The sequence below is a fragment of the Thamnophis elegans genome, chromosome 9 (assembly GCF_009769535.1).
Source record: "Thamnophis elegans isolate rThaEle1 chromosome 9, rThaEle1.pri, whole genome shotgun sequence".
Classification (NCBI taxonomy): Eukaryota; Metazoa; Chordata; class Lepidosauria; order Squamata; family Colubridae; genus Thamnophis; species Thamnophis elegans.
In genome coordinates, this window is record NC_045549.1 from 66,335,321 (window position 1) to 66,354,881 (window position 19,561).

At 44.5% G+C, this 19,561-nt stretch overlaps 1 protein-coding gene across 1 annotated transcript in view; it reads left to right on the plus strand.

Moving 5' to 3' along the window:
• The window catches only part of KDR (kinase insert domain receptor), an 87,360-nt gene that overhangs the window by 21,518 nt on the left and 46,281 nt on the right, over positions 1–19,561 (plus strand). Inside the window, exons 3-9 of the mRNA XM_032224580.1 lie at positions 3,176–3,372; positions 5,889–6,010; positions 7,646–7,814; positions 10,326–10,465; positions 14,154–14,325; positions 15,548–15,659; positions 17,145–17,308. Of these exons, the coding sequence (XP_032080471.1) occupies positions 3,176–3,372; positions 5,889–6,010; positions 7,646–7,814; positions 10,326–10,465; positions 14,154–14,325; positions 15,548–15,659; positions 17,145–17,308 (1,076 nt within the window). The remainder of the gene's footprint in view (positions 1–3,175; positions 3,373–5,888; positions 6,011–7,645; positions 7,815–10,325; positions 10,466–14,153; positions 14,326–15,547; positions 15,660–17,144; positions 17,309–19,561) is intronic.

Below are 19,561 nucleotides of genomic sequence, written 5' to 3' on the forward strand. Positions count from 1 at the left end.
CGCCTCCCATGCCCCCAAAAATGGCCCCGTGTGCCACCTGTGGCACGAGTGCCATAGGTTCGCCATCATGGTTCTAGACGGTTCATTCAATTCTCCCTCACTCTGGCATCCGATGGTTATGACATGATCAGAGTGACAGCTTGTTGCCAATTTAGGAAATTTGGTCCCTTATTTGCCAGCCTCATCCCCAATTTATAACAATTTGCCATCCAATTAGGGACTGATCAATAGCTTGTGTTTAGCCCAAGTGCTGCTAATATTGAGTATATCCAAGCTGGCATCCTATAAGTTTAGATATCTGTGTTTACCATCTCTTGTTCGAGTGCCGGCTTTCTTTCCTGCTGTGTATATAAAGGGAGGAGTCACACTTTTTATTTTTGGGATATTGTTTAGCACATCCTTTTATGTGGGCTTCCTGTGTAAATAGTGCAAACATTGGCGGCAGCATCCAAGGATACGAATGGTGCCTTCTACTTTTTCATAAAAAGAAAAAAAACAACAATGAGCTAATGTGAAGGGAAGGCTGAAGAACCTCATTGGTAGACCTCTCTCCCTTATTGAAGAGAACCGTCAACTGGCAGACGATCTGAATGTGTCCTTCCGTAGGTTTGAGAGGAGATCACCACCATCTGCTGCTACCTCCCCCAACTCAGATACACCAAGAGTAGAGGGAGGGAGCAATGGGAGGACAAGGGAGAACCCAAAAGCGATCTTTGTGGCGTCTTAAGCCATCCCAAGACCAAGAACCTGGGAATGGAATCAGGGATGGGCTGCTAAGGGTTTGCAGGAGTTCAGGAGAACCTCTAGCTAAGATTCTGTGCAGTTCAGAGAACCCCCCAAATCCCACTCCTGGCTGGTCCTGCCCACCCCACCCCTCCCAGGCGTCCCCACGCAGCCTGTCTTGGATGCAGGTAAGTGCAGGGCGCACACAGAGACTTGGGCCTACCAAAAGTTCGGGAAGGGCCTCTGGAGTTTTGGGAGGCCATTTTTGCCCTCCCAGAGGCTCAACAAAAGCCTCTGGAACTCGGGGCGAGCAAAAACGCCCCCTTCTGCTATGGTGCAGGAGGCCAACTAGGCCACGCCCACCATGGCCACACCCACCCAGCAACCGGGCAGAGAACCCCTTGCTAAAAATGTTGAAGCCCACCCCTGAATGGAATGCAATGTCTGTCCATCTATCCAACCGTTCCATTAACACTTAACAAAACATCTTCTTCAAATATAACTGGACCAGTGGTGGGATTCAAATAATTTAACAACCGGTTCTCTGCCCTGATGACCAACTGGATAGGGAGGGCTTGGTGGTCATGTGACTGGGTGGGTGTGGCCAACTCAACGTCACTCAGGTTGATGGGCGCTTTGCCTTAGCTGTGACAATGTGATAAGGGTTAACCGGAGAGGCAGTTTCTGTAAGTAGCGCAATAAAAATTAGGCTAGAAACACCACCAGAATGTTCCTTCCTTCCTGCCTTCCTTACAGGATTAGCCCTGTAAAGTGAAGGGGGGGGGAGGAGATTTCTTCCAACAACCGGTTCTCCGAACTGCTGAGAAAGTTTCAGGTTTCAGGTTTCGTTTTATTTATATGCCGCCCTATTCCCAGCGGGACTCAGGGCGGCTCACAAACCCAAGAGGGGAAAGGAAACACAAGAATTACAAATACAAGCATTTAAAATAGCCAACAGACACACAATCGAGAGGGGAAGGGAACTCATCAACCCCAGGCCTGCCGACACAGCCAGGTTTTAACGGCTTTTCGGAAGGCCTGGAGAGAGGTGAGGGTCCGAATCTCTGCGGGGAGTTCGTTCCAAAGGGCTGGCGCTGCCACAGAGAAGGCCCTCCCCCGGGTAGTAGCCAGATGGCATTGGCTGGTAGACGGAACCCGGAGGAGGCCAACCCTGTGAGATCTAATGGGTCTTTGGGAGGTAATTGGCAGAAGGCGGTCTCTCAAGTACCCAGGTCCAATACCATGAAGGGCTTTATAAGTTGACAACCGGTTCTCCCAAATAGGTGCGAACCGGCTGAATCCCACCACTGAACTGGACAGTGGGGAGATAACAGAGCGGTGGGAGGGAAAAAGGGAAAGTTAAGTAGGGAATCTCCACACACAAACTTTTAGATTTGGCTTTGCAGCTGTGACCGCTTGGCTTTTAGTAAAAGTAACCCTTTTTTGCTACAGAAAAGAGTTGAGCGTGTTTCTTTCCTAAAATACCAACCTGGGCCAAATCTGACTATACAGATAAAAAAATGTCCCAAAAGTGCTTTTTGTCAAGAGGCAACTGGACTTCCTTTGTTTTTCCTCGAAGACGTTTCGCTTCTCATCCAAGAAGCTTCTTCTGCTCTGAGTGGATGGTGGGGAATGGAAGGATTTGGACTCCTTGCAGACGGCTGGTCATTTGCATCCTTTCAGTGTCAGTTGAGACCGCTTGGGAGTTTTATCTGTGTCCTCAGGGTCACCTGAGTGGTGCAAATGGATGTGGAGGGTCAAGTAGCTTCAACTGACTCTCTAAAAAGAATGAAAATGACCAGCTGTCTGCAAGGAGTATAAAGAAGCTTCTTGGACGAGAAGTGAAACGTCTTCAAAGAAAAACCAGTCCAGTTGCCTCTTGAAAAAAGCACCTGTGAGACAACCATGATGTGAATGACTGAAAATCTCCATGGGTGAATCTAGGAAAAATTACATCTAGTACCTGGGCAATTAACATAGGCACCCTTCGGGCAGTGGTGGGTTCTGGGCGGTATGGCCTGGTACGGCTGTACAGGAAGTAACCGGGAGAAGTGGCCACTGTACCAGTACGGTGGCTCAATTGGTGCCACCCGCCCACCCGCGTTCCATGGCTGTTTAATAATGCGACCAGCCCATTGCGCACAGCATGCAGCACCTGCGCGACCTCTGCCGGGCAGTTGTCGCACGGCAATGTTGTGTGCAAGCGTGTGCAGCGGGCGTGCTCATCTAGGATACCTGGCCCCCTGCACTGGGGTACGGAACCCACCACTGCCCTCGAGGCTGTGTGTTCTCTCCATTGCTCTTGAAATGAATGAAACACCACTGTATTTATCGCAATTCTGGTTGCTTTGACAGTGTTCATACAGAATATTAACACAGACTATCACACAGAATGCCGTAGGGCGTTCAAATATACTTAAGTAGCTTATGGATTTCACTTTTTACTCCCCAGTGGTGAGAGGGCTTTGGATTGGCTTCTGCCTAGCAACCAAACCAGCATTGAAAACCGAGTCGTGCTGAGTGAGTGTGCCAGCAACGCCTATTGTAAGATGCTCACCCTGACGGAAGCAATAGGCAATGACACTGGGACCTACAAGTGTTTTTACCAAGACAACCACACCTCATCAAGTGTTTATGTTTATGTACAAGGTAGGTGCCTATCGGGATAGTGGATTTTTTTCCTGTTTAATGGTAACATGGTTTACTGTTGCATAAGGTGAAGCACATTGGATTAGCAATAGCAATAGCAGTTAGACTTATATACCGCTTCATAGGGCTTTCAGCCCTCTCTAAGCGGTTTACAGAGTCAGCATATTGCCCCCAACAACAATCCGGGTCCTCATTTTACCCACTTTGGAAGGATGGAAGGCTGAGTCAACCCTGAGCCGGTGAGATTTGATCCACTGATCCATCCGCTGATCCATCCTCTCGATGCCACCATGCCGGCTAACTAGTAATCCACAAATTGGCGTGAACACAACAGCGCCTCCTCACTTGCGTTCTCCAGCAACTCGTGCAAAGAGGCAAGTACGCTTCAAGTTCTGAAAATATTTAATTTTTCTAACAAAATCCCACTGATGGTTTCTCCTGAACCAATTGATCTAATTGGTTTTAGGAACTACACAATTCGGTGGATGTCACAATCACATTTACTAGCACTGACCACATTTACTTCTGGATGCCATGAAGGGAGAGGGTTCTTTTATTTCCTTATTCGTTTTATAACAAGCTGGCAGGAATAGGCAACACGCCAGAAGATAGACTCAAGATCAAGACAGATCTTGACAGATTTAAACACTGGGTCCTATCTTGAAATTCAATGGGGAGAAAAGTAAGATTCTACACTTAGGCAAGCAAAGCCAAATGTACAGGTTACAGATTCGGTGAAATTTGGCTCAATAGCAGTAACTGTGAGCGGGATCGTGGAGTCCTAGTGGATAATCACTTAAATATGAGCCAGAAGTGTGTGGCAGCAGCTAAAAAAGTCAATGCAGTCCTAGACTGTATTAATAGAGGGATGGAATCAAGATAATTTGCAGTATTAGTACCGCTTTATAAGGCCTTGGTAAGGCCACACTTTGAATACTGCATCCAGTTTTGGTCAACATGATATAAAAAAGATGTTGAGACTCTGGAAAGAGTGCAGAGAAGAGCAACAAAGATTACCAGGGGGCTGAAGGCTAAAACGTATGAAGAATGATTGCAGGAATTGAGTATATTTAATCTAATGAAAAAAAGGATCAGAGGTGACATGATAGCAGTGTTCCAATATTTGAGAAGCTACCACAAAAGAGTGGTGGGGTTTTCAGTCTATGAACCTTTCAATCAAAGCACCAGAGGGCAAGACAAGAAACAATGGATGGAAACTAACCAAGGAGAGAAGCAGCCTAGAACTAAGGAGATTATTTCCAATAGTGAGAACAATTAACCAGTGGAATGTTTTGTCTCCAGAAGTTGTGAGTGTCCATCACTGGAAGCTTTGAAGGAGTCCGGACAGCCACTTGTCTGGAATGGTATAGATTAGAATCTCCTGCTTGAGCAGGGGGTTAGACTAGAAGACCTCCAAGGTCCCTTCCTACTCTGATGATGTTTTATGTTCTGTGTGTCTATTGATTGGGTTCCACTAATATCAGAGAAAGCAAAAATAATCTGATGCATTTTTTCAGTGTTCTTCTTTATCCTTTTCCAAATTTAAAAAAAAGCCCCAAAATGTTGCAATTATTCCCAAACAGGAAGTTTTGACAGCTCCCCCCCCCCAACTACATTTTGTTCTGCTTTGGAATATATATCATTTGGGGAAATGAAGCAATCAGAATGGGCACGCCGTGTTCCAAATGAAGTGGCATTATGGGTTATTCCTGGAAGCTCTATTTTCAGTCCTCCCCCCCCAATCATGAAATTAATTGGGCTGTAAGAAAGTGAATTAAAAGGCCCGTGGATTTTTTTTTTTACACCTGTTACCTTTTAAGAAAAAAGACACTTTGCTCCAGTTGCTTTTATGTTTTTGCAATACTCAGCACCAGCAGTTATGCAGAATTGTCATAGTTCTGGAGAATATGATGGTGTAAAAACTGATCTGTAGTCCATTACCACGCTATTTGGAATTCTTATTTGGTGTTATGTTACTAAAACAGGTGCTGAATGTTTCAACATGCTGTTGGACTAGAGATGTTCTGGGTAGTAAAATAGAAACAGCAGCAGCATTTTGACTTTTATACCGCTCCTCAGTACTTCCCAGCACTCTGAGCATTTTTCAACATCGGCCAACGGAGCTGGCAGCAGATTCGGACAGTGAGGAGGTTGGGGAGGAACATGGGCCAGTCCTGGAGTCTGGGGAAGGCTCGGGCGCGGGCTCTGCGTTGGAGGCAGAGAAGGGGCCAGGGCCGTCTGGTAGTTAAGTGCTGTCTCTGGAGCCTTCGGAGTCTGACATCAATGAGGCAGAGGAACAGAAGGAGCCTGTTCCCAGTGTGCGCATGCGCAGAGCTGCCAGAAGGCAAGAACAGCTAAGACAAAAGGGGCGACTTAGGAGTAAGGCTTGGAGATGATTGTCCCCTCCCATAAGGCATAAAAGAGGAACAAGCGGACATGAGTTTTTGCAGGGAACAACTTAAACTCAAGCTCCGTTTTGAAGTTCAATGATATTTAGAATTTTCTATATTCTTCAGATTACAGATCTCCATTTGTGATGTCAGCCAGCGAGCCTGGAGCTGTATATATAACAGGAAACAAAACCGTAGTGATTCCATGTCTCGGATCCTCATCAAACCTGAACGTATCACTCCATTCAGTAAGGCAAACAATCATAATTCATTTTGCCAGTGATTCTAGCACTTTTTATACATACATACATACATACATACATACATACATACATACATACATACATAATAATTCCATCTTCAATTAATTCTGGGTACAAATATCTTTGTAAAATGATAATCAAAATTTACAACAATATGCATTACATTAGTATTAATTCTATAATATTAAAATAATAATATTAAACATAATAATCATAATATTTGCTTCTCTCTCTTAACATATCTTCTTTATCGCACTAATCTTTTTCTTTTGTTACCCTGTTTCTAACTTCCATTTTTGTTATCTAACCATTGATAAAAATAAGTCCCGTGTCATACAACATTCAGTTTTTTGTTTCTCCTTCATTGCTAGTGTTGCTCTATTCATTTCTGCGCGTTCTAATATTTTCCCAATCGCATTCCATCTGTGGGCATCTCTTCACTTTTCCAATTTTGGGCAAATACAATTCTAGCTGCAGTTAATATATGAATAAGTAAATATGCATTCCCTTTACTATATTTTTCGGGTAAAATCCCCAACAAAAGAATATTCCTGGCTTTAAATCAATATGCTGATTTATCATTTTTTTCCAGCCACATATGTATTTTTGATTCTAGCTCCTTTTTGTGTTTATGTTGACAACACACATTTTATAGCAATAGCAATAGCAATAGCAATAGCAGTAGACTTATATACCGCTTCATAGGGCTTTCAGCCCTCTCTAAGCGGTTTACAGAGAGTCAGCATATTGCCCCCAACAATCTGGGTCCTCATTTTACCCACCTCGGAAGGATGGAAGGCTGAGTCAACCCTGAGCCGGTGGGATTTGAACCGCTGAACTGCTGATCTAGCAGTAGCCTGCAGTGCTGCATTTAACCACTGCACCACCTTTTACATTTGAGGCACATGGCCTGATAAAACGGCACTGTGTAAAAAATTGTAAATAGACAGGGGGAATTAGGTTGTGAAAGATTCTTCCATAATTTACTAGATTCAAGGTGTATAACCTACAGTCCAGTGATGGGATACAATTTTTTTTACAACTAGTTCTGTGGGTGGGGTTTGGTGGGTGGGGTTTGGTGGGCGAGGCATGGTGGGTGTGGCTTGGTGGGCATGGCAGGGGAAGGATACTGCAAAATCCCCATTCCCTCCCGATCAGCTGGGTCTTGGGAGCCAGAGAATAGATGTGGGCGGGGCCAGCCAGAGGTGATATTTACCGGTTCTCTGAAGTACTCAAAATTTCCGCTACCGATTCTCCAGAACTGGTCAGAACCTGCTGAATACCACCTCTGCTACAGCCCAGTATTAGATCACTGTTCCCCTAAGTCTTGATGTGCCTTCCAAAACTCTTCCCCAAAAACAATGAAGCATTTGTAAATTTGAATTTGCCGGAATGGAAAGTTGATTTAATATATGGGGAAATAAATAATTGCAATGCATTTGCATTTAATTACTTTTTATTTTTATTACATTTTCGGTTGAAATTCAATTTAGGCTTTACTGATGTATTCCTTTACATGCCCTTCAAATGGGGGCCTTTTAGTTCTTTATCTACCGTAGCTTCTAGACTATTTTAGAACACATCAGAATAAAATTTGTTGTTGATTCATTCTTCATCTAGAAATATCCAGAAAAAACGTTTGTTCCTGATGGAAAGTCAGTTACGTGGGATAATCAGAAAGGTTTCACAATTCCCACTAACATGATCAGTGATGTGGGAATGGTCTTTTGCAAAACTAAGATAGATGGTGAGAGCTATCAATCGGTGATGTACGTCGTGGTTGTTTTAGGTAAGTGATGGGCTTTTTATTTATTTATTTGGGTGTTTATAAAGTAACTATTTGGAAAATGAGAATTTAAACCACCTCAACAGCTTGATAATCGAAAGGGGAAGATAAAGTCCCACTCAGATGGAACTTAATATCCTGATAGCTGACATCAAAAAAGATTTCTTGGAACACTTTCTTGTTTTTTTTCAGTACAGCTAGTCCTCAACTTACGACCACAATTTAATCCAAAGTTTCCATTGCTAAGCAAGGCAGTTGTTAAGTGAGGTTTTCCCCATCTTATAACCTTTATTGCCACAGTTGTTAAGTGAATCACTGAAGTTGAACATGGTTGTTAAGTGAGTTTGGCTTCTGCACTGACTTTGCTTTTCATAAAAGGATCTTGTGATCCCGGAATGCTTTAACCATCATAAATGTGAATCAGTTGCCAAGTGTCCAAATTTTGATCATGTGACTGCGGGAGGAATTCTGTAATGGTCATAAGTGTGAAAAATGGCCATAAGTCACTTTTTCAGTACCGTTGTAACTTTGAACGGTCATTAAATGGACTGTTGTAAGTCAAAGACTACCTGCATGTTCCCTTTCAGAATGGGACAATTTGTCGCAGCCAACTCACCACAGGATAACTCGCTGTGGGACAATTCAATTATTTAAAATAATTTAATTTTTTTTGTAATGTTTGTCCTTCACATTTCATGCTGTCCCTCCTTTGGCATCCTTTCTTTAATTATTCTATTCTACTGTTTCTTTGATATTAGTAGAATTCTTGGCAACTTGGCCATGGCGAGTTCTCTGGGGCAAATTATATGTGGCAAGTTGGCTGTGGCAAGTTGCCACAGATCCATCCAGTTGGCCTCCTCGGGGTGCTGTCGGCCAGACAGTGTTGGCTAGCCACCCCCAGGGGGAGAGCCTTCTCTGTGGGAGCGCCTTCCCCCTGGAATGAGCTGCCCACGGAGCGTCGCATAATCCCCGACCTCCGGTCCTTTCGACACACCTTAAAAAGTTGCCTTTTCCAGCAAGCTGGCCTGGCCTGATTAGAATAAAACATAGGATTAATTTGGTTGTTAATTTTCATTTAATTTTTAAATTTTTATTATAAATATCAATTGGGGTTTTTTTTGGATACTTTGTTTAATGTCCCTTTAAATTTTTGTAATATGTGTTTTCTTTTATGTTGTACGCTGCCCTGAAGTCCTTGGGAGAAGGGTGGCATATAAATCCAATAAACCTCAACCTCGCTTTTTTAATGTTCCTCTACAATTTACAATTTCTGTGGGTTTCAGATCAGAGATGGATTGCTACCGGTTCACACCAACTGGTAGTAGAAATGGTGACTGGGTCATCAAACTGGTAGGGATGGCAGGCTCACCATGCCCCCAAGCCGGTTCCCTGGACACCACGTAATGTTTTTTTTTGACATTTTTAATATTCTGTGCATGCGCACACCTATTTAAAGGCAACTGCGCATGCACGCGGAGTGCATGCAAATCGCACATGCACCGAACTGGCTGAAACCTACCCCTATTTCAGAGATCTGTATCTCTGAAAGAAGATTGAAATAAAAAAAGGAGTCAGACAGGGATGCCCCCTTTCTCTGTTTATATTAACTTTGGAAATTTTATTAAATGAAATTCAGGAGGACCAGGGAATAAAAGGTTTAAGACTCAAAAGTGAAGAATCTAAGGCCCAAGCCTATGCCGATGACTTAGTATTTGTTCTAGAGGACCCATTAGAATCCAGCCTGAAATTAATTCAAAAATTAGAAGGATATGGCGAAGTGGCAGGACTAAAGATCAATAAAGACAAAACAAAAATGATAACCAAGAACATGACAAAAAAGCAAGAAGAGGAACTGGAAGTAGCAACCAGAATGCAAATAACTAAAAAAGCGAAATACTTGGGGATCTGGGTGTCGGCAAAATGTTCCACAATTAAAGAAGAAGCACTATTTCTATAGTCTAGGGTTGTCACACTGCCCACATTCGAGTTAGCAAAGGGAGGGGGGAAATCACGACATGTCACATGATGCCACCGTGATGATGTGAGTTTGATACCCCTGCTATAGTCCATTGACAGGACACGTAGTGGAAGCCTCAAGGTCTTTCTCTTTAGTAGCAGAACTAAATAGGATGCGCACTGTTTGTATTGGTGCAAAAAAAATCTGTTTTTTTAATGTTTCTGATAACCCATTTCCCCACATCAAGAGCCGAGGTGGCGCAGTGGTTAGGGTGCAGTACTGCAGGCCACTTCAGCTGACTGTTATCTGCAGTTCAGCGGTTCTAATCTCACCGGCTCAAGGTTGACTCAGCCTTCCATCCTTCCGAGGTGGGTGAAATAAGGACCCAGACTGTGGGGGCGATATGCTGACTCTGTAAACCGCTTAGAGAGGGCTGAAAGCCCTATGAAGCGGTATATAAGTCTAACTGCTCTTGCTAACTGCTATTGCTATTCGTTTTGTTTCACAATTGTATATTCAGTGGAGTTTCTCTTCTGATTTGTCCCCCTCCGTTTTAGGATATAGAATTCATGAGCTCAGCATGAGCCCTCTGCACCAAGTGGAACTGGCTGCAGGAGAGAAGCTATCCTTAAACTGCACAGCAAGGACCGAGCTGAATGTGAGAATTGAGTTTCAGTGGGATTTCCCTTCGAAGCAGGTAAGAGAAGCAGGGAGCTTCCAAATCCAAGAGGAATTTGCTAAGGGACCTTGTTGTGTGTTATTCTTTAAAAAAAATATTCCAAAGGCATTGATCGAAATGATCCATTTCAGTCATCAGTCTAGTCCTCAATCAGTTGATGTCTGACTATTAGTAGCAATAGAGTTGGTTGAGTTGGACCATTGAGAATCAGTTAGGAGCTTCTCAAGTTCAAGTCCCCACCATCTCCACGCATGCGCAGTACCCACCGTGCATGCACAGAGCATCAAAAACGGGACGTGATGACGTCCGGGTGGGTGGGCGGAGCCTCCCACCGCCAGCACTACCAGTTTGCCCGAACTGGTTGGAAACGGCTGAGTTTCACCACTGCTCTGGACCAAGATTTGATTCTTTTCCATCTCCCTTCTCTGTTTCCTAGAGACAACTGGTTTACACAACTTACGTGAAGCCAGGGTCATGAGAAAGAAGAGAGAGAAAAGACAAAATGAAAGAGGTTTTGAGAGTGCTGAAATGGAAGGGCTAAGCAGGGAAAATAAATCTGGGGTGTGATTTTCTGTGGAACATCGGGGAGCATGTTCTTTTTATGTAGCTATTTCTTATTATTTTTTAAAAAAATAAAATAAAAAGTAATGCAAAACTGTTCTGACCCCTCCTCTGTCCAGTAACGACTGCTGAGACAAGCTTAACTGGAATGTACTTTAATAGCAAGAAACCAAAACCTCGGTGGCTGAAAGCCAAGCAGAACAAACAGATAAGGACCTTGGCAGCAACTCAGACAAACTCGGGCAGCAATAAACACAGATAAGGCTTGGAGCAATCCAGCCTGCCAAGCTCACAGTAATGTCCTCCGACATTCAATCCTACGTTGATTTCTGCAAAGAGGGGCATGTACACAAGTAGCTTTTTATAGTTTGGAGAGGAGCCTAATGACCACCAGCTGAGCGCAATTACCTCCTGTAATTGCGTAATTGTTCCTGATGCCTAGTAGCTCTTCGATGGCATGCATCCAGGAACAACTCACTACTGGCCTCCGGCTCACTCTCCCTAGTCTCCTCCCCATTGGTCCTGATGCCTAGTAGCTCTTCGATGGCATGCATCCAGGAACAACTCACTACTGGCCTCCGGCTCACTCTCCCTAGTCTCCTCCCCATTGGTCCAAGGCTCAGGTGCCTCCTGGTGGCCAACCAGCCTCTCTGCACCCTGCTCAGAGACGGAACCCTGTTCAGGGTCCTCCACATCCTCCAGAGCCGACTCAGAGGGCCCCTCGCTGTCGGAGTCTGGTGGCAGCTCCAGTGGCACCTGCTGGGCCACAACACTAAACCATCTTAAATAACAAAAAGAAAAGAAAAAGGTAAAAGTTCAAGAAAGTAAAAAAGTAAGAGAAAGGTAGGGAAACAAAGCATAAAGATACAATGAAGTAACTTCCAATCTTGATGGACGTTACAAGCCCAATTATAATTTTACCTCTTATTCTATGGTTACAAGTTAACTCTCTTCCCTCTATATTCTACCCCAGGGGTGGGTTGCTAATCCCGTTCCAACCAGTTCAGTTGGAACGGGGCCGGCAGCGTCCTCGTGCACGCGCGCAGTTCACGCATGTGTCTTAGCGCCTGCGCGATGCTCCAGCTGCTCGCGGAGACTCGCACAGGCGCTGTATGTGCCACCCAGCTGCTCGCGGAGAATCGCGCAGGCACTGTATGTGCCATGCGCCTGTGTGGAAGCGCAGAAACCTTCAAAGACCGTAGAGTCTTTGTAAGGAGACTTTGTAAGTAAGGAGCGCGGGTGGGTGGGTGGGCCCTTCGCCGTTCCCGGAAGTTACTTACTTCCGGGTTCGCCGACTAACTGGTTCGCGGGGACCGCCGCGAACCGGTTGAAACCCACCCCTGTTCTACCCTGACAAATAATCAAAACAAGGTTGACTCAGCCTTCCATCCTTCCGAGGTGGGTAAAATGAGGACCCAGATTGTTGGGGGCAATAGGCTGACTCTGTAAACCATTTAGAGAGGGCTGTAAAAAGCATTATGAAGTGGTATATAAGTTAAGTGTTAAAACTATAAATCATACATTTATTTATTTGTGTTCTGTTTTACCCAAAAATGTCCATTAGAGGTTAGGGAGCCTGTTCAAAGGGCAAGTTGATTGGACCCCTCTTAACCCCGGTAGCACCATTGAATTGAAGGCAGAGAAGCACCCCACCTCCCCCGTAGAGTTTCTTCTTGGTGCACCTTTGGTCCCATGACAAAGAAAGGAAATTCATGGGGCAGGAATCTCATGAAGCAATTGTTGAAGGGCTCATTCCCATCTGGTGCCATTTTTTAAATAGAGGAGGGATGTTTATCTTGAGCTGCGGTGGCGCAGTGGTTAGAATACAGTACTGCAGGCTACTTCTGCTGACTGCCGGCTGCCTGCAATTTGGCAGTTCCAACCTCACCAGGCTCAAGGTTGACTCAGCCTTCCATCCTTCCGAGGTTGGTAAAATGAGGACCCAAATTGTTGGGGGAAATAGGCTGACTCTGTAAACCACTTACAGAGGGCTGTAAAAGCACTGTGAAGCAGTGTATAAGTCTACCGTGTTTCCCCGAAAATAAAACAGAGTCTTACTTTCTTTTGACTCCTGAAATAAGCACTTGGCCTTATTTTTGGGGAGTTCTTTTTATTTTTGAGGTGCAGGAGGCAGCAAGCGTGGTCACCTCATGGCTGCTGCTGTGTTGCAATATTTTTGGGGAGGGCTTACTTTAGCGCATGCGCTCAAAAGCCCAATTGGGCTTATTATCTGGGGAGGTCTTATTTTCAGGGAAACAGGGTAACTGCAATTGCTATCTACTTCAGTGGCTACACCTGCTGAGTATGTCCTAGGAGTCAGAAATCTAATGCTAATAAATGAATACTCCCCGTTTTCTTCCTTCTGGTCCAATTATCAATTTTAAGCCCAGGGACATCTGCAAGATTTTGGACACAGCCTTGTGTGTGAGCCTGGCCCTTTTGTGCATACCTGTGCAAAGGACTGGATCTTTGATTGTAATGCTTTCTCCTGAACAGTGGTGGGTTTCAAAAAATTTTGGAACCTACTCTGTGGGTGTGGCCTCCTTTGTGGGAGTGGCTTGCTGGCCATGTGACCTGGTGGGAGTGGCTTGCCAGCCATGTGTTCTCTCTCTCTCTCTCTCTCTCTCTCTCTCCCTTTTGTCTCTCTGTCCCTTTTTTCTTTTTTTCTTTCATATCTCTCACTCTTTTTCTTTCTTTTTTCTTTTTTTATTTATTTATATTTTTATTTTTTATTTTTTCTATTTTTTATTTTTACTTTTTTTTATATTTCTTCCTTCCTTCCTTCCTTCCTTCCTTCCTTCCTTCCTTCCTTCCTTCCTTCCTTCCTTCCTTCCTTCCTTCCTTCCCCTCTCTCTCTCTCTCTCTCTCTCTCTGTCAGTCTGTCTGTCTCTGTCTCTGTCTCTCTCTGTGTGTGTGTGTGTGTGTGTGGCAGTGGTAGGTTTCAAAAATTTTGGGAACCTCTTCTGTAGGTGTGGCCTGCGTTCAGGATCCACTGGTGGAACCTCTTCTAACCAGTTCGATAGATTTGATGAACCGGTTCTACCGAATAGGTGCGAACTGGTAGGAACCCACCTCTGCTCCTGAACCAGCCCAATCTGCAGCTGAAAGGATAATGCTGAATAAATGACTTCGAACTCTATTGCAGAAAATGAACGCTGCATTCAAGGAAGGGATGACACCCCTGGGCAGTGAAATGAAGAAGTTTGTGAGCACTCTCACCATCGAACACGTGACTTTAAGTGACGGGGGTGTGTATAGCTGCACAGCCACCAGTAGCCAGATGACAAGGAAACACAAAATTAATGTCATCGTTCACGGTAAGGCTTGATTCAGGATGGACTTGGACTTTACGGTTCTAAAATGTGAGCTACCGGGAGAAACCATGAAATGAATTGTCCACAAAAATCAAGGCAAATAGCTTGAGTCAAACCTTCGTTCATCTTCGGAATGAATCCTGTCATCCAGTGATTCTCAATCCGTGGGCTGTGGATACGCGATGTCGTCACAGAATATTCTGACCTAGGCTTCCCAAAATCACGAAGCCGACTCCTCGTCCCGATTAAACCCCTTTTATTTAGTTTAAAGTGAATTCCTCTGCAGCAAAGTCAGGGCCAATAGTTTTTCAAGAGATTTCACAACTACAGACCTTGATCAGGCTTGGAGAGCTGCCAGGCCGATATCTTCCAAACGCCACTCTGTAGCAAACAATACTTGCCAAGAAGTCAAGAACAGATCCTCACCCTAATGAATTGAACTAATTGTCTCCTGCAAACTCCCCTCCCCTTTCGTTCCTCTTTATTCCCTATGGGAGGGGCCATTCACCTGTGGCTTTACTCCCTTGTTCCTTAGCTGTTCCCTTCTCCTGGCAGCTCTGCACATGCACACACTGGGTACAGGCTCCAGCTGTTCTTCTGCCCCACTGACTCCGAAGGCAGCTGATAACTGTCAGATGGCCCTGGCCCCCTCTCTGCCTCCAACGCAGAGCCCTCATCAGAGCCTTCCCCAGACTCCAGGACTGGCCCACGTTCCTCCCCAACCTCCTCACTGTCCGAATCTGCTGCCAGATCCCCTGGCCGTTGGTGGACCACAACACAGGGATTCCACAAAGTCTTGAAAAAATGTAATGATTTTAAATCTTGAATTAGGTTTTGGGAGGGGGGATGTCACTCACCTACCACTGGGGTGACCTTGACTGACAGTCTTTGTGGTTTGATGGATGGGTTCAGACATATGCTAGCTAAACTGCTGGGTCTTAGTTTAGCAAGAAACATGGTTTATTTCTTATTGCTATTGTGGCTTGTTTCACAAACCAGGATATCTGGGTCCCTCCATATTGATCAATTCAATGGGTTTTTTTTTTACTATAGGATGATTGAAAATAAATATCATGTTGGTTGTTTTGAGTGGTTAAAGTCTGATTTTTGTTTCTAAAGTCAATAAGCAATTTGAAAAATATGGGGAACAGTATCCATTATATTATTAATGTCGTCAACTGTACTTTCCATTGTTTTAAATGATCATCTTTTAAATTTTTGATAGAAAAGCCTTTTCTCTTTTTGGGCAAAATGCCACTTCTGGTGGAGACAATTCTCAGAGAACCAGCTAAAGTGCCTGTATTATTCAAAGCATATCCACTCCCAGAAGCAAAATGGTAAGAACCTGAGCAAATCTTATTCTTCTTTAGCGTATCTCCCTTTCTGTATGCATTTTACAATGTCCAATCACGTAGAAACACTGAAGTTGTAAAAGAAAATGTTGGGCTTCTGATTCCTTTGTGAGTAGCGGAAGAAAGCCTAACCCCAAATAAAGTTTTATGCTTTTGTTATTATGGTGATGTGACTTACTATAAAATTATTACCTCTGGAGCCACATGTGGCTCTTTCATCCCTCTGCTGTGGCTCCCTGTTGCCGGTTGGCTCCACAATTGATAGGGTTTTCCGTTAGGACAAGTAGAAGAAAAAGGATGCCGCACTAGGAGGTGACTCTATGGTGGTGGTGGTGGGAACCAGATTTCTGGTTGGCAGAGGAAAAAGAATGCTGTGCTAGGAGGAGACTCTATGGTGGGGGAACAGGACTTCTGGTCAGCTGCAGAATTGAAGGGGGGGGGTTTCTGGTTAGGACCTTTGTGGGTCTTTGAGTTTTTAAGGTTGCCGACCCCTGAACTATACGCTTAGCATTTAACTGCTTCCATTTTCTTTTACATTTTTCTTTTTAAACAAATGAAAATCCTTATTTAGCACTGAACTTCACTGAGAATTGCAGACTTATAACCTTTCCCCCCCACCAATGGTGGGTTGTAGGTGGTACGCCCCAGTACGGGTGTACCGGTGCCTGCCCGGAGCACTGGGTACCATTCCGGTACGGTGCTCCGGAGGGCCCAACCGCCCGCCCGGGCTCCTTACCTATCTTTAAACTCTGTGGCGCTTCCGTGCATGCGTACAGCGCCTGCGCTACGCTACACTGAACAGCTGGAGGCTTGCAGAGGTGTCACTGGATGGTAAGATGCATGCGCATGCTGCACATGTGTGGGCATGCGCTGCACGCATTCATGTGAAGGACGCTGGGCCCCGTTGCAACCGTACCGGTTGCAAAGGGATCTGGAACCCCCCACTGCCCCCCACCCAACTCTAATCTAATTTTAGGAATATTTTGCAGCCAAATCAGATTCTGTACTGAGAATGTAGAAAATAGAAGGTGGTCAGCAGTGGTGGGATTCAGCCAGTTCGCACCTATTTGGGAGAACCGGTTGTTAACTTTCTAAGTAGTCCAGAGAACCGGTTGTTGGAAGAAATCTCCTTTTGTTTTTTTCCACTTTACAGGGCTAATCCTGTAAGGAAGGCAGGAAGGAAACATTCTGGTGTTGTTTCTAGTCTAATCCTAATTGCCCTGCTTACAGAAACTGCCTCTCTGGTTAACCCTCATTACATTGTAACAGCTAAGGTGAAGACCCATCGACGTGAGTGACCTTGAGTTGGCCACGCCCACCCAGTCACATGACCACTGATCCCTGCCTACCCAGCTGGTCATTAGGGCTGAGGACCAGTTGTTAAATTATTTGAACCTCGCCACTGGTGATTGTTTTCTTTGTTCTCTGTCCCCATTTTCAATCAAGCCACATTATACCTGTGTTTTGCAGGTATAAAAATGGAGAAGCCATTGTTGCAAATCGTACGGTGAAACTTGGTTACTCTTTAATCATTACTGAAATGAGTGAAAAAGATGCTGGGAATTACACCGTCGTGCTGACCAATCCCATTAACCAGCAGCGAGAGAAGCACACATTTCATCTGGTGGTAAACGGTAAGATCTTGCTCCACTTTAAAAAAAGCTACATTTTTTGCAGTTGCTAATAAACTGGGGAGGGGAGGAAGCTGGCAACACGTTCTCTATTAAGTTTAGAGAGATTGTTCCTAAAGCAAGGAATGCACCAAGAACAGGTACATTTGTAGAAGCTTACTTATCAAAAGGGTAAAGCAGACTTAAGAAATATACAGGGGAGGTGGCCAAATGTACATAATGAAATTGCAAAAACAATATACTGTATTTTTCGGAGTATAAGACGCACCGGAGTATAAGACGCACCAAGATTTTGAAGAGGCAAATTTAAAAAAAAAGTTTTTTCACTCTGCAGACCTCCTAAAAACGGCCTGTTTTTTTGTGAAAACAGGCCTGTTTTTTTGTCAAAAAGGGCATGTATAGCCTTTAGGAGGCTTGTAGAGTGTTCCCGGGGTTTGGGGGGCAAAAACAAGCAAAAAACGACCCGTTTTCTCTCATTGTTGCCATCCTGAGCCCCCAGGAGCACTCTGGAAGCCTCCTAAATAGCAGTTAGCAATAGCAATAGCAGTTAGACTTATATACCGCTTCATAGGGCTTTCAGCCCTCTCTAAGCGGTTTACAGAGTCAGCATATCGCCCCCACAGTCTGGGTCCTCATTTCACCTACCTCGGAAGGATGGAAGGCTGAGTTAACCTTGAGCCGGTGAGATTAGAACCGCTGAACTGCAGATAACAGTCAGGCAATGCACAGCCATTTTTGCAAAGGGGGCAGGGTTTCAGGAGGCCAAAAATGCTGTATTCAGTGTATAAGACACACCCAGATTTTTTTACCCTCTTTTTTTGGGGGGGGGGGAAGTGCGTCTTATCCTCCGAAAAATACGGTAGGTGGATGTATGGAGGGCACACATATTTATTTTGTCTGACTTCAGTAACCTTCTCTGTTTATTTATTTTTCAAGAAGGAGGGGAAAGAGGCAGGCTTTTGAAAATCCAGTTTTGTTACTGAAAGAATGTTGTTTTTGTATATGTATATTTTGGTCTGGGCTTTGTGTCCTGGTCTTTTCCTGTCTTCATGCTTCTTCTTACTCCTGCACCACATTGTTTACTTCCCATTACCTCGCCCATCCTGTTGTCTAGAGCTTCACTTTGCATCCTCAAAAAACTTCCTTGCCTTTGCTTTAAAAAGAAAACAGCCAGGTTAGTGCAGTGGTGGTGGGATTCAAGTAATTTAACAACTGGTTCTCTGCCCTAATGATTTCTTCCAACAACCAGTTGACAAAACTGCTCAGAAAGTTAACAACCGGCTCTCCCCAAGTGGTGCAAACTGGCTGAATCTCACCACTGGGTTAGTAGTTCAGGAGGAAGAACATCCCACTGCTAGCAATCACCATATCCAAATACTGCTATGGAGTGATGTTGGTCACGAAGTAAGAAAGAGGTTATGCTGGCTGAACCAGTGTTCATTGTCCAAAATACAGATACAGATTAACAGAGTTGGAATGGACCATGTAGGTCATCTAGTCCACCCCACTCCCCCCGCCCAAGCAGACCCTACAGCATTTCTGCCAGATGGCAGTCCCGTCTCTTCTTGAAAGCTCCCAGTGATGAAGCTCCCACAACTTCTGAAGGCAACTGCTGTTCCATTGGTTGATTGCTCTCACTGTCAGAAAATTCCTCCTCATTTCCAAGTTGAATCTCTCCTTCATCAGTTTCCATCCATTACTCCTTCTCTGGCCTTCGGGTGCTTTGGAAAATAGCTTGACCCCCCTTCCTCTCTGTAGTAGCCCCTTAAATATTGGAACACTGCAATCATGTCTCCCCTGGTCCTTCTCTTCTCTAGACTAGGCATGGTATAAGGTCTCCTGCTTCTGCAGGAGGTTGGGCTAGAAGACCTCCAAGGTCCCTTTGGACCCTTTCTGTTGTTCTGTTAAATGCTTCAGGATGATAACAAGGAGCAAAGTGCAGTTTTTCACTTTCAGAATCTGAAACTGCACCTAAAGAAGAACCAACTATATAAAAGACATGAATTCTGTTGTGATCATTTAACTGTAGTGCCAAATGAGTAAGGAAGCAGATTTTGTTCTGTCTGCCACAGGGCATTCTGGTGGAACGTTCTTTCTGTCTTTTCTCCTAGAAATGAATTGATAACAATAAGAAAAGCAATAGCACTTAAGATTTATATACCACTTTGCCAAGGTGGCACAGTAGTTAGAGTGCAGTACTGCAGGCTGCTTCAGCTGACTGCTAGCTGCAGATTGGAAGACTCAGTCTTCCATCCT